General features: G+C 50.2%; 2 protein-coding genes across 2 annotated transcripts in view; one reads left to right on the top strand and one right to left on the bottom strand.

Moving 5' to 3' along the window:
• The window catches only part of PTGS1 (prostaglandin-endoperoxide synthase 1), a 200,637-nt gene that overhangs the window by 81,943 nt on the left and 104,789 nt on the right, over nt 1-13,905 (bottom strand). The window lies entirely within an intron of this gene.
• NDUFA8 (NADH:ubiquinone oxidoreductase subunit A8) lies at nt 369-3,697 on the top strand. The gene is made up of 4 exons (XM_069873564.1): nt 369-486; nt 573-736; nt 2,827-2,992; nt 3,466-3,697. Exons 1-4 carry the CDS (start codon nt 382-384, stop codon nt 3,601-3,603), a joined length of 573 nt encoding a protein of 190 aa, XP_069729665.1. The 5' UTR covers nt 369-381; the 3' UTR covers nt 3,604-3,697.

The following is a 13,905-nucleotide window of genomic DNA, read 5'->3' as shown; positions in this document are numbered from 1 at the left end:
CCCGACGGCGCTCGGGCCCCGACTGCGCATGCGCGGTGCGCGACACACACACACACACCCCCCCCCCCCCCCCCCCCGACTCTCTGCGGATGCGCAGTGCGCATCCGCTGAGAGCCGGTCAAGCTCCGTCTCCCCTGTCTGCGCATGCGCAGAGCGCGACCCCCGCTGTCAGACGCCTTACTCCTCCGCCCTCTCTTTATGCGCATGCGCAGGTCGCGCCACCCTCCAGGCGCTCCCGCTCCCTCCCCGCTTGCGCATGCGCAGTGCGCGCCCCGTGTCAGCGGCGCGTTAAGTCCCACCCCTCCCGTTGCCGTACGCCCCCTCCCTCCCCGACTGCGCATGCGCAGTCGGCCCCCCCCGCCCCCTCCCGGCCCGCCGCGCATGCGCGGTGCCGCCCCCGCGCCGAGGGGAGCTCAAGGAGAGGCGGCGGGCGCCATGCCCGGCTCGCTGCAGGTGCCCTCCCTGGAGGAGCTCGATGTGCCGGAGGTGAGTGAGCGCCCGCCGCCGCCCCCCCGCCCTCCCTTCCCCGCGCCGCCCCGCCGCCCCCATTGCCCGCTGTGCCCCCGCTGCAGGTGCGAGTCAGCTCGGCCGTGCTGAAGGCCGCGGCCCACCACTACGGCGCGCAGTGCGACCGGCCCAACAAGGAGTTCATGCTGTGCCGCTGGGAGGAGAAGGACCCGCGCAGGTGCTTGCGGGAGGGACGGCAGGTCAACCAGTGCGCCCTCGACTTCTTCAGGTGAGCGCCTGGGAGCCGGGCCCAGCGCCCCTCGGCTTGTGTGGGGTCGTGCGGCGTGGGTGTGAGGTAAATGGTGTTTTTCCAGGCGCTGTGAAAGAGGGAGTACATCGTTATGTTAAGGGAATGGATTAGCTTAAGCGGTAATAGAATCATAGAACCATAGAACCACCAGGTTGGAAGAGACCCACCGGATCATCGAGTCCAACCATAAGGATAGTAAGAACTAAATCTTGGCCGGCTTGCAGTTAGGAAGAATGTAACAGGAGTTTAGCTTGTTTACTAGTTGAAACAGCGAGCAAATCAAGTATTGAAAAGATGGTCTTGCAGCTGGAACAAAGGGCAGACCTGAGCGCACTAAAAGGACGCAGCGAGGAAGGAGATGAGATAAAGACCATCAGAGGCTTCTGAAGATACAAACAAACTGTGGTGTGCATACAAATGTGGGCAATAAACTACAATACTAAGTTCTTGGAAAAACAATGGACATCTAACAGGTTTCTGGGAATCTGTGTGGATACGTACATTTAACTAGTGTTTCTTGGAATCTATATGGATAGGTAGGTTTAACCAGTATATATGTCATGTAACCAGTCTCAGTAGTTGGGCGCATTAGGTGGATTACCACATGTGTACACCAGTGCTGTTTATTAAAGGAATAGCTGCTTAATAGTCAAACTGGCATTGATTATTGAGTTTGGCTTTTCAGGGCATTAACCACTACACTCTTGGTTCTGTTGGAAGTGATGACTGATCCCCTAAATGCTATCAAATTAACACAGATTGTACTGAACACAAGATGAAACAGTGTCTGGACAAAACTATTTGAAAAAGTATGCTATAAAACAAGCACGCTATCAGAGGGATATTCTGACTTTCAAAAAACACAGTTACTGGGGTGAACTTAACTCTAGATTAAATCAAATTATTCTACTTTTTGTAATAGTAACTACTTTTTGTGTCATAATGGCTTGTGTCAAGTATCATGTGTGCTGGACAGACGTGTTGAGGGGTAATGGCTTTAAACTAAAAGAGGAAAGATTTAGACTAAGTACTAGGAAGAAATTTTTCATGCTGATGTTGGCGAAACACTGGCACAGGCTGGCCAGAGACATAGTAGATGCCCCATTCCTGGAAACATTCAAGGTCAGGCTGGATGGGGCTTTGAGCAGCCTGATCTGGTTGAAGATGTCGCTGCTCACTGCAGGGGGGTTGGACTGGATGGGCTGTAAAGGTCCCTTCCAATTCAAACCATTCTATGATAGTCTGAAATGCTGCCACCATCCTAGCCCTCAAGTTTATTCTTGCTTCCTAAACTTCAACTCTTAATGAGGCTGTGCCCTTTTTGTTGTGTTTTATTCATTTGTACATCAGTTTATTCATTCATACAAAACTCTATGGCCTCTGCTCCAGCACAGGCATCCCTGATTTCTGTCAGTTTAGCAAAGGAATGTTGGGTGTATGAAAGGCTTGCAGCATCTGCATCTGACACCTGTATCATGAGATTCAGAACACTGACCTAAACTTTGCACTGTCTGCTGTTTCACAGGTGTACCTGCTGAGAAAGCTTGAGTCACTCTGTACCTCTCGTGACCGTAAATGTACATCAAGGCATATGCCAGTATCGTGTTCTCAAGTTGCTAACGAAGGCATAGTTTAATTAGCTCAAAGCATGTCTGCTTCCAGTATATAATCAGAAACTTCAATCCTAAGCATGTCTTCTTGAGCTTAAGACGCCAAATTAATCTGGAAGCCCTGGAGTGTTGTCTATCGTATGCCATGTTACTTGGCAAACAAGCATCTTGTTTGGGGAAACCGTGTACACCCACCTGCCTAGCCAGAAAACCTTCCACAAATCGGTCGAGTTACTGCTATCCCTACTTGTAACTACAGTGATATAAATTTTACTGCCGTTTGGTATCAATTTCTGTTCAATGTTGCTTCGTATGTTGATGTTTCTGAAGACTTCAGACTTTGCTGAGAACTTTAAGCTACAAAATCACTTCATCACAAGTTCAAGTTGGAGAGGGTAGGGGGGAGAAACATTAAAGCTACACACTTGCTGACCATGTTCTTTCTGCTGTCTCTCCCAGGAAGATCAAGGCACACTGTGCGGAGCCGTTTACCGAGTACTGGACGTGCATTGACTATACCAACATGCAACAGCTGCGTCGATGCCGGAAGCAGCAGGCAGTGTTTGATGACTGTGTGCTAGAGAAGCTGGGTTGGGTGAGACCTGATCTGGGACAGCTCTCTAAGGTAACTTCATCCCTTTTTGATCAAATAGCCAGACTCTTCTCTCCCTTCTTGTGAATGTGTTGTCCAGACCAGATCTCGAACTCTTCTCCCAGCCAGAAGATGATTCATGAACTCAAGACTGGAAGTTTGTGGACTTCACTAGGAAGCCAAGATTCTGTCGGTGTTCTTTGGGGTAGCTTTTGGAGAAGCCTTGCACTTTCTTAGGCAGATCCACTTACTGTTATTTTTGCTTATTCTAGTGCAGAGGCCTTTCCTTTAGGAGCGAAGCTCACGCGTGTGGAACTACTCTGTAGTTATGAGTGAAATGTTCTTACTCTTCCTTTTTCTTGGAAGTGCTGTGGAGATGGGAGCTCTCATCAGACCAGCTGTGTGTCCTTGGCGTCGTTTGGCAGTTCTTCCTTTAAGTTTTGACTCAATCTAGCTTTTCTATTGAAAACTGAGAGGTCATATCATTCCCTCTTTTTGATTTCCAGGTCACGAAAGTGAAGACAGACCGTCCTCTGCCGGAGAACCCCTACCACTCTAGAGGTAGGCCAGAGCCCAATCCACCCATTGAAGGAGAGCTGAAGCCTTCTCCTTATGGCAGTAGGCTCTTCTTCTGGTCCTGGTAACTGTACTAAAGGGCAAGGATGTATTGCTTGGAAATGTAAATTATACAGTAAGCATTGGGTATAACTGCAATAATTAAAGAACCCTGAACCGTTACGTGGCTGAGTAGACTTCTTTAAACATAACTGTACATCATAGCAACTAAGAAAATGTATTTGCCTGTTGGACACGTGCACTCTGCGGTCCTATAGCCCTTAGGACCATCTTAATCTCAGTTGTTTGGTAGTGGCTACCAGGCTTGTCAGAGATGGGTATAAATCTAGCTTGAGTTGTTGACTTCTGCTTCAGACAATCAAAAGCTGTTGTGAGGCTTGCTTTATTTACATATTGAGAACACTGTGACTTGGATCAAGGAAACCTTGGGAACACACAAGTCGTTAGTGTCTTCCTTTAGTCTTGCAGCTGATGATTGTGCAGTTTTTTCGAAGGGACTCCTTGCGTATGGGTTTAACCTAAAACCTGTCTTGGAGCAAGGATTTAGCCTGAATCTGTGGCTTTTGCTGGGCATGAAGTTACTCCTTGTGTAGCTAGGTTATTGGCTTCCATTTGTTTTTTTATTTTGTCAGAAAAATCACAATAAATTGTCAACACTTTTGGGGAAAAACTGTCTCCAAAAGCAGTATAAGAAGGTGGCTTGTCTTCTATCTCAAGGCCCTGACTTGAGTAATTTGTTTCACTGTGATATTCTTTTTAATAGAGGAGGAGTAAATGGGCTTTCTTTATCTCCAGTATCTAAAAGTCACATGCCAGAGGAAGTAGATCTAGCCTTTCCTTCACTTTCACCCAACAGCAAAAACCTTTTCAGAATAAGAAGAAATTAGATGAACCTATTTTCACAAAGCATGTGCAGTTTAACTTGCTCTGGGCCAGGCCGTGTCGCGTGAACCATAGGAAAGACTTGAACAGTGCTTTGCTTCTTGAGTAGCCTTGCTGTTGTCAGGATCTGAAGGCTTATCATCTTGCTTGTGGTAGGATTGTACTGTTCTGGGTCTGTAGCTGCAGCATATGTTTCTGATCCATGGAACTACAGGGAAAGTTGTATAACATTTGTCTAAAAATAGCTTGTGCTGTGTGGCTCATGGGTTCTTGCTGCTTTCTGCTTGTGTATGATGACTGAAACTCAAAGCAGGTGCTATGGCATAGGTGTTTGCATTTTAATGTGCAGATCGTAGTGTCTAAATCTGCAAAATGGTGTGCACCTTTGCAATTTCTACTTCCAGACCTCTGCCAGCATTTCAGAGCAGCCATGATAGCCTCTTTCCTGCAGCGACTGAAATTGGGAGAAGCTTGAGGTCTAATTGCATTCAGCTGAGTGAGTGAAATGACGTTTGGCCAAGTAGAACATAAATTGTTCTGGGATGTTAACACGTGTCACATCTGATCTTTTGTTGCTGACCTAGTCCAACAGTTGGACAACCGCGCAGAAAGACTTTTTAGATATTACTTACTATGTTTTGCTAATAATTTACTATTGTCAGCATAATGTATGAAGCATCATGCTGCTGAACAGCTGCTTTTGAATGAACAGGGATGGGCATTCCAGTCATCAGCCCCTAATCATAATTAAAGAGTATTTTTCCCAATAAATTGCTTCTGAAAAGAATGACATGCATAACTACAGGGACAATTTTTTTTTTAAACAGCATGTTAAGAACCCCACCCTTAAGTTGGCTAGTACTGTAAGCAAAAAAAAAATAGTGATTTTTGTTGCAGCCTCAAAGGTTTAGGATTGTTTGTCTGTTTGGTGACAACTGAATCCTCTGCCTTAGAGGTGACTGATCCAGTAATGGTTTCACATTAGCAGAGGAGGACAATGAATGATAAAGTCAAGTAGAATTCAGCTGTACTGCAAGCACTTATTTTATTAATGTCTCTGAGATAATTGCTACTTGTTTTTGTCTCCTGGCTAAATCCCTGCAAAAAAGTGTTGCAAGAGGTCTGTTTCTTGGTGCTTCGGACAGTGCCTGTATGTAGCTATTTCTGTTCAAAATTGTGTGGCTCTAACATAGCTGCCCCCTTTGGAGCTGTTTTCTTGGAAACTTTAGAACAAGTGACTATCAAGACTGAGTAAAGACCATAAAAGTATATTTGAGGAATGTATCTTGACATTTTTTTGGCAGATGCAGAGCAGACGTGTACAGATTCAACACAGATATTTTACCGGCAATGCGAGAAGCGTTTTTTGTTATGTTGTAGGTTCTTGGCTCTGCCAGAGCTTCTAATCACGTGTCAAATTAACAAAACATGAAGTGTCATGGTAGCTTGCTCCACCATGGGTTAGATTAGACAGAACCTACTCCTTTCAGGTGATGGGTGGGAAGAGTAAAATCCTAGAGTAGAAATTACATTAAGGAAGGTAGGTGCATGCGTTTCTGGCACAGGAGAATTGTGTGGCGTGACAGCATCCTGCTGAAGAGAGAGTTTGCCTCCAAGATAACCTGGCAGTTTGACATAGCCTGGTCTGAAATGGTTCTGCTTAACTCCCAAGGCAAAAGGGCTGGAGAAGAGGTGGACTGTCAGCTAAAAAGGCTGGGAGTCCAACAGTAGCAAACACTCTGCTTACAGCCGCCAAATCTGAGCAAGTCATGGGAATTAACTGGCTTTGTTTAGCTCTCTGGCCAGGTTCATAATTCTGTTGTATAAATGCCAGTCTCCTAAATCTGTTGTTTAATCTATATTCCTTTCCCTGCTGAAAAAGACATTCCCAGAAATCAGTTCAGGCAAAACTAGCCTTTCGAGCATTTACAAACTGAGATTGGCCAGGGCCAAACCCATTCACATTCTCCTCTTCCTCTGCCTTCAACTGCATTATGGTTCTAGAATGCATAAATAGGGTAATTCCATGCCCCGCCTCCCTTAGGAAAAGGAAAACATGCAGCTGTATACCAAGAGTCATAATTTTAAAGAACCTTTACCTTCAGAATGAGGATACTCTTATAAAGCCAGAGAAGAATTTGGATCTCAGGATAACTTTGAAATCCGTTTGAAAGCTTGCTGTCTGCTCTTGTACTAGAAGTGGTTTGAAATGATAATCCATCTGGTTATTAATAGGAGATTGAAGACTCCCTCTTGTGGCTGCAGTTAAGCTGATCTTGGGCATCTGTGTGAAGATTTTGCCATTATGAAAGGCCGTAGGCTACTTTGGTATTGCTGTTGGAAGCTTAGTTAGGTGTTTTGTCTTTCCTACAAAACTCATTTTAACATTGACTCAACTTGATTTTTCCTACGTATGTAGACTTGAATTAAGTATAGAGTGAGAAGAGAAATGGTTTGAAAACTTTATCTCCTCAATCACACTTGATGTGACTTAAGGAGGTTAAGGCAGAGCCAAAGTAAATGGAGGTGGAAATCCAAGTGTAAATAATGTTTGCTTCTGTGAATTCATAAAGGGGGTGTCCCTGGTGCTGCAGAGAACAGGACAGTTCTGAACCTGGAGGGCCAGTGCTAGCGGTGTGAGGCAAACATGGGGAGCAGGTTAACTGCAATATTTAACTTAATATAAGAGCACATTATTTCTTTTTATTAGGAACAGACATGATCTTATCAAATGGTCTTAGTAATGTAACCTTGCCCTTCTGCTAATAGTTTTGTGGGTATGGTTTTCATGTGAGCCCTTCCAGCTGGAGACTTGGTCTGAATTTGTTCTAGGGCACCTTCTGTGTGGTTGAGTGTGGTACAGAAACAGCAAAGGGAGGTCTGAGAAAATACAGAACAATAAACTAAAAGGATTCCAACCTGTGCGTTCCTGTGCTCTTGGCTGGGCTGGTAAATGCAGACGGTTCGAGTGAGTGTTCTGTTCACCCTGTGTTCTGCAGCACAAAATGGTGAACAGCTTTTGCTGGTTTGATACGGTTTAAATTAATTTCTCCTCTCTCACCAGGGGAAATGAGGGCTGGGAAGAACGACCATGCCTGTTGCTTTGTTAAGCTCAGCTTTGGCTCCGATTCTGGTACCAAGAAAGAAATAAAGTACAGGGAAGGGGAGCTTTATAAAATAGCTATGGGTCTGCTCCCAAGTTGATAGGTTAAACCACACAAAACACTGTCTCTGAGGCATTTCTCTAATATTTGTAAAATCAGCATGGCAGCTCTGTTAAGGGCTATGAGTCACCCTGAGGGTGGTTCAGCTCTTTATAAGTAGAAGCACAGCCTTCTGCTTCCATGCAAACGGGAGTGAGAATTTCAATGGAGTCAGAATTACCCCTTTGGTTAGAGCTCAGCCTGACCTCTGCTTTGTTCTCGCTGCCTCCCCTTTACAGCTGTGTGGAGAGTGGAACCTGACCCATCTTTATCTGGGAGAGAAGAACTGGATGGAGCCCTTAAATGAGAATCACACCGATTGCAACCATCTCCCCACCGCCCCTCCAGCTGTCTCCAGGCTTCTGCGGCTGAGCTGTGCCCGGCAGCTCCTGCGGGACGCAGTCAGGTGTGGCCTGACTTGGCTCTGGTTTGCAGGAAGCTGCTGACAGCAGGCCTGACCCTGGCCATGTGCACGCAGCGGGAGGCTCTGCCTGTCCCCAGGCGCGGCCTCAGGCGCTCGTGGCAACCCTGTGCTCCAGGCTAAACAGAGGAAGGTGAGGGTCAGCAGCAGAGAGCTCTGCCCAAGACTCAGGAAGCACATTTTGGCAGAGGAAAGAAATACAATACAAGCAGGGAGGGAAACTCAGCTTCCATCCAACCCCCTCCAAGGAGCTTTTGGCTCCCTACAGCTGCTGGAGTCCTTACTATCAATTATTGGGCTCTTTATTGTTACAGGCTTTCATGTGTTTGTTTTCAGTCTTCTACAACAGCACGTTGGAGAGAACAGAGCAACACCAGAGTTGCACGATCTGGAGGGTAGAGCTCTGCACTGGGGGACAAGCAACCCAGCTTCCCTTTCCTGCCTGTCACTGTCTTATTGTGTGGCCTTGGGGCATGTCACTTCCCTCTGTGCCCTGGGCGATGGGGTGGTTCCACCCAGCAAAGCTGTCCCTGCCTGTTTACTTGTCTTTGTCCTTGTAAAGTGCCTTCAGGAGTCTTAGGGGAAGCTCTGCAGGGCCACGGCAGGCACAGACCCACGGCTCGAGGAGAGCTGCAGACAAGCGCTCTTCTCCTTCCCCAGGGCAAGCAGCAGGAGCCACACACAGTGATGATGTGTGGTGATGGGAGAGAACTGGTGGGCCCATCGCCCTGCCCTCACTGCTCAGTCCAGCAGCTGCCTGCTGTTTGAAACGCTTTCCTCTACAAATTCTGTCCCTTCTGCGCTCTTCAAGCAGACGGACAGCTCTGTAATTGGGAAGGCAGTTGGAGATCTCGCTGCCTCGGGAACAGGGGATGAGAATCATCACCCTGAGCACACCCTGGGAGAGTGGTTTCAGTCTCTGAGGTTTGCCTTATGGGCAAACCGTTGCTTTCAGCTTGGGGTCATTCTGTGCTGTGGTGGCAGAGTGATGTGGGGAAACAGCAGCAAGGGAAGCGGTTACAGGAGCAAAACTCCCCAAAACTTGTGGAGCACTAGTGCACAGTGCTTGTCCTTGCAAAGCCTGCTCTGCTCCCCATCATCCATCGCTCAGAGCCTTTGTTTCTTCCAACGATGAGTGAAACCAGTTGTGGGATGTTGTGTTCAGGGCATGACATAATCTGGGTCTGGGATTCTGCTGAAGGAATCCTTTTGAAGGTTTACTAGTCTGGCTAATTACAGTAAAACTATGAAGGTGCTGCACTCTAAATGATTAACAGTTAATAGGTGGAGGTTTCTGCTTTCTTTTGCATTTTGCTAGGAAACAAACCAGAGCAATTCTGGCTACATCATTAGTGGTTTCTGTTGGGAAGGAGCTTTGCCAGAGGCTGGCTGACACATTTTCACAAAGCCAGTGTCCATCACTGTGTTGCTGGTAGCAGCTCATTTGATTAAAAATACAAGTCTCTTCCTTGCCCCTTTCTATGTTGCCTCCCTGCTTTTCTTTAAGCTTGAGCAGTGACAACAGCCTGCAGGATTTATTTGCTGTTTGTTGACATTTTCACTTTCTGGTGCACATCCTTACGTTACCCTGTCGAGTTCAGCTTGTGTCAAGCACAGAGGGATGGTTTGAGGAACAGCAGCGTTAGCTGGAAACGCCTCTCCTACCCTCAGTCCTTCTCAAAATGCCCATATTAACAATGCTCTTAAAATCTGAATGGCTACTTCCATGGATAGTCCCACTTAGCTGTTATTGTCCTTGGAATATTTCGTTGCTCTCCATTACAGCATCTTTATCTCATTTTTGAGATGATGTGCTGTTATGTGTGCTCTGTAGTGAGTCCGTAGTGTGCAGCGAACAGCTCTGCCTCATCTCAGCGTTCAGCAAACCTCTGCCTGCCTGCCCACTGCTGTCTCACCGCACCGCCTCCTGTGGATCTGCCCTGGACCCAGAGTTAGGGTCGCACAGTTTAAGGGTCACACCAAGGGCTTTAGCATCCGTGGTTCAGAGGTTTGAAATCCCGTGTGCTGGAATAGCGGCTGGGAGGGGTTAACATGTAGACATGGGAAAGCAGTGAGAGAGGGTTCTGGGCTCAGCTGAAAGCTGGTGGGTGGAGGTAGCAGCGTGACACCCACCAGATTCCAAAGCCACTGAGAACCTCGATAACTTCAAGCCCTGTCTCGGGGTTTCTTTCAGCTGTCACAGGCTAACTGCCCCATGAATCTATGGGGGAGGAAGGTCCAAGCCCCGTTGGAGCCCTGTGTCCACCTGGCTCTGGAATTCCCAGAGCACGGGCAGCTCCTGAGGAGCAGCTGCTGCTACTGAGTGTTGGGGCTGGGTTGGGGGGTGGGTGGCTGGGCCCTGGGGTGGCAGGCAAAGTGCAGCACTGAACTGAAGCGATTCTTTCCCTCTCCCCTTGGCCCATGAGGAAATCTTTTTCCATTTACTATAAAACATGGTCTTTAATAGTGCTGAAGTGTTCTATGTATTTTAAATAAACATGAGTGGATTTGAGCCCAGGAGGACATGAAAGAATGCAGCATTTGCGGGGTACCGGCCCGGCACACATGTCAGCAATTTGGCTGCCTTGTGTACTTTGGCTTTTAAAAAAGCATTTAAAAGTAAACAAATGAAGGAAAATCTGGCAGCTGGATTTCAAAGTAAATTGCTTTCAGCTGATACACCCCGTTTCCAGCTTGCTTGGGTAGTATCAAGCCATACGCATCCAGCGAGAAGAGCGAGCGGCCAAGGAGAAGAGCGGGGGCGGGAGGGAGAACAAAAGCAGGGAAGTTCTGTGGATTTAATTCTTCCATTTCCTTCCTTTGCACCAAACACTCCTTGCCTGTCACTGCCTTCATGTCAGACAGGCAGGTTAACGCTTCAGACAGCAAACTCTGCTCCATCTTCTCTCAGCTCCTGTTCTGCCAGGCTCTGCTTCCCTTCCATCAGGGATGGGTGGGAGTAGGATCAGAGTAGCATCCATGGGACGGCATGAGTTGGCAGAACTGAGCTTTACGCTCAGCTGTGACCTGCAGCAGTGCTCGAGCTGCTCCATCCAACCTTCATCCCTTCCACCAAGCGCGAGGAGAGCCCCGTGCTGCAGCCCCGCAGACCGGAGGGAGGAATCCGTCCCCCGAGGTGTCTGTGCAGGCACGGGCCGGGGTGCTGCCAGCCCAGCGAGGGCATCACCTCTGCCTCCGGAGGGAAGCGGGGCTGGAAACGGCAGAGATAACGGAGTCATTAGAGGGGCGCAGGCTGTGCTGAGGCCCCCGCTCCTCCGGAAGGGCCTGGTGCGTCCCCCGAAGGAGGAGGCTCAGCAAATGCTGACAGATAATAACGACGTCCCAGGCTGGACAAAGAGGGGAGGTTGCTGAGGTCACGCTTTGGCTCAGCTTTGGCCTCCTTCTGCTTTGACTCGCGTTTCCTCAAGTTTATAAAACTTTCTGCGGGTTGGTTCGGTGGAAAGGGCAGAGGAAACTGGTGGGTCTTAAATCCTAGCAGTGCTGGGCTGGGGCAGGGCTGCTCCGAGCCCTCCGGCAGACCCTGCGTGCAGAGAAAATGCGCCCAGGGTTGTGAACGGTGAGCCCTGTGAGCTCAGGGTGAGGGCAGAGCCACCAAGTGTCCCTCAAGGGGCTTCTAGTGGTGACACGAGCTCCTGCTGTGGCACAGGAGCAGCTGGGGTGCGATGCTGCAGAGCCCAATGGCCTGAGTGGAGCAAGGGCAGCCCTGGGTTGCTCAGATGGCAGCAGAGGGCACAGGTCCCTGTGTAGTTCTCAGCTCCCTGCACCCTGTGGCAGGAGCCAGTCCTGTTCCCCAGCCGTGCTCGTGGCTGCGGACACAGCTCTGTGTGATGCTCCCTGCAATGGAACCATTAATCAGAATGATCCCCTCTAACAGCTTTTCTCCTCCCTGTAACTCAGCCAATCAGTGCCCCTTCCTGGCTCAGGGCTAAACCTGAGGTGCTGCCAGCTGTAACCTGCAAGGAGAAATCCTCTGGGTGAGCGATGCTGAAGGCAGAAGGCAGCCGGGGCTCAGCCAGCATCCTCGGCACACGCCGCCGTGGTTGAAGCCAGCGCTGCTGGCTGTGCCCGTGCTCCGGCGTGGCTCCCATTATCCCTTGGCACAGGAGGCCCCTGGCAGCAGTGCCAGGAGCTGGCAGCGCCCGCACGCACCTGCAGGCACCAACAAGCTCACCGGCAATTTCTTGGCCCTCGTTCATGCGATGGAAAGTCATTTTCTGGCCCTTTCCCCCCGTTACCCACACGGCCCCAACCATTCCAATCAACCACAAAACCACGTGCCTCAGCACCTTATCCACCCATCTTTTAAATACCTCCAGGGTATTTAATGGAGAAGAATCTTCCAATTTCTCTAACTGGTCTTTTTAGGAAAGGGATTTGGCTCCGGGCTGGTCCCTGTGGGCTGTGGACAGGGCTGCTGAGCTCTGCTCCAGCTGGGGAGGCATCTCTGCAGTCCCTGGATTCTATTTTTGAGAGTGAAGGGGCCGAGCGGGGCGCTCACCCTGTCTCCCACGAGCCGCAGGGTCTGCTCCACACTGGGAACAGCCGCCCTGCCGCTGTGCCAGCTCTGGAAAATGCGATGTCCCCCCAGCATGTGCTCCACGGGGGCCGCTTTGCCTCCTTCTCACGGGGTTCACGCTCTCCCTGCGTGGCTGTTGCTGAAGCACCACACAAGGCAGCCACCTTCACATCCTCCACACCGGAGGGTTGTGTCTGGTCCCGAAGCGCCGATGGGCAAAGGCGACTGTGGTGGGTGAGTGGAGGAAATTAGGAACCGAAACCCCTGAGGGGGAGTTGATGGGAGTAACTAGATATCTCCAGCTAATCCAACTGCTCCAGGTCCTTTACCGCTGACAGAGGTCGGACAAATACATCTCGAGCTGCAAAGGGGTTTGATTTTTCTCCTCCTGATGGGGTTTCACCCAGGAGCTGGGACACGGGCAGCGCTGGCTCCGGCTGAGCTGCCACATCGGCGCCTTGAAGGTACCAGGAGGCGCAGGGGGGCGAGGGATCCCAGGGCCAAGCCGGAGCAGCTGCCCTGGGGGATCCCACGGCACCACCAGCCGATCCCTGTGGGGCTCAGGGACAGCCCTACGCTGGCCACGGCTTTCGCAGGAAAGCGTTGGCGATGACGTGGGGCTGTGGATGCAGGGAGCTGCCTGCGGCACCCGCTGTGGGCAGGGGCTGGGGATGGGGCTGCGGGTCTGAGGTGGGGAACTCTCAGCAGGATGGAAACCAGCCTCGGTGAAGACAGTTGCTCTGGATGTCCCTGTGATTAACGGGGAGAATATGTAAATGTATATGGCCGTTGCCATGGCTACGGCAGGAATCCCGGCTGATGCTGGGGAACGCAGAGCCCCTGGCCCAGCCTGGATTGGGATCCGCGTTCCCAGCACCACGGGAGCAGCCAGGCTGTGCCGATCCCCGTGCCATGGCTGCGTCTCCAGTGTGGGCATGAAGACGGTCCCCCAGCAGACTGTCCTCTGCTCTCCATCCTGCAGCATCGACCTGGGGCGCTGCAGCCTCTCACCAAGACAAGTGCACCCCAAGCCTGGTCATGGGGTTCCCAGGAGAAACACCCTCATGGGAAGGATGTCCCTCCTGTCCCACGGTCGAGTCTCCTCGTGAAGCAGCAGGGAGCTGGGTGCAGCCAGGACGGGAGTGGGGAGGTGGGTGGGGATGCCCAACGTGCCCATCAATCTCCTGCTCCAGGTGCACCAAATCCCCAGGACCACCAGCCCACCTCACGCACCCCGGGCCAAGGAGAAGCCCTTCCCAGCAGCTCATTTCTGCCTGATTGTATAGAGCTGGGAGGAAAAAGCAGCTTCTCCTGCGTGGAGTCTGTG

Source organism: Phaenicophaeus curvirostris, chromosome 20 (assembly GCF_032191515.1).
Source record: "Phaenicophaeus curvirostris isolate KB17595 chromosome 20, BPBGC_Pcur_1.0, whole genome shotgun sequence".
NCBI classification, from domain to species: Eukaryota; Metazoa; Chordata; class Aves; order Cuculiformes; family Cuculidae; genus Phaenicophaeus; species Phaenicophaeus curvirostris.
This window is presented reverse-complemented; position numbering and strand designations above follow the sequence as displayed.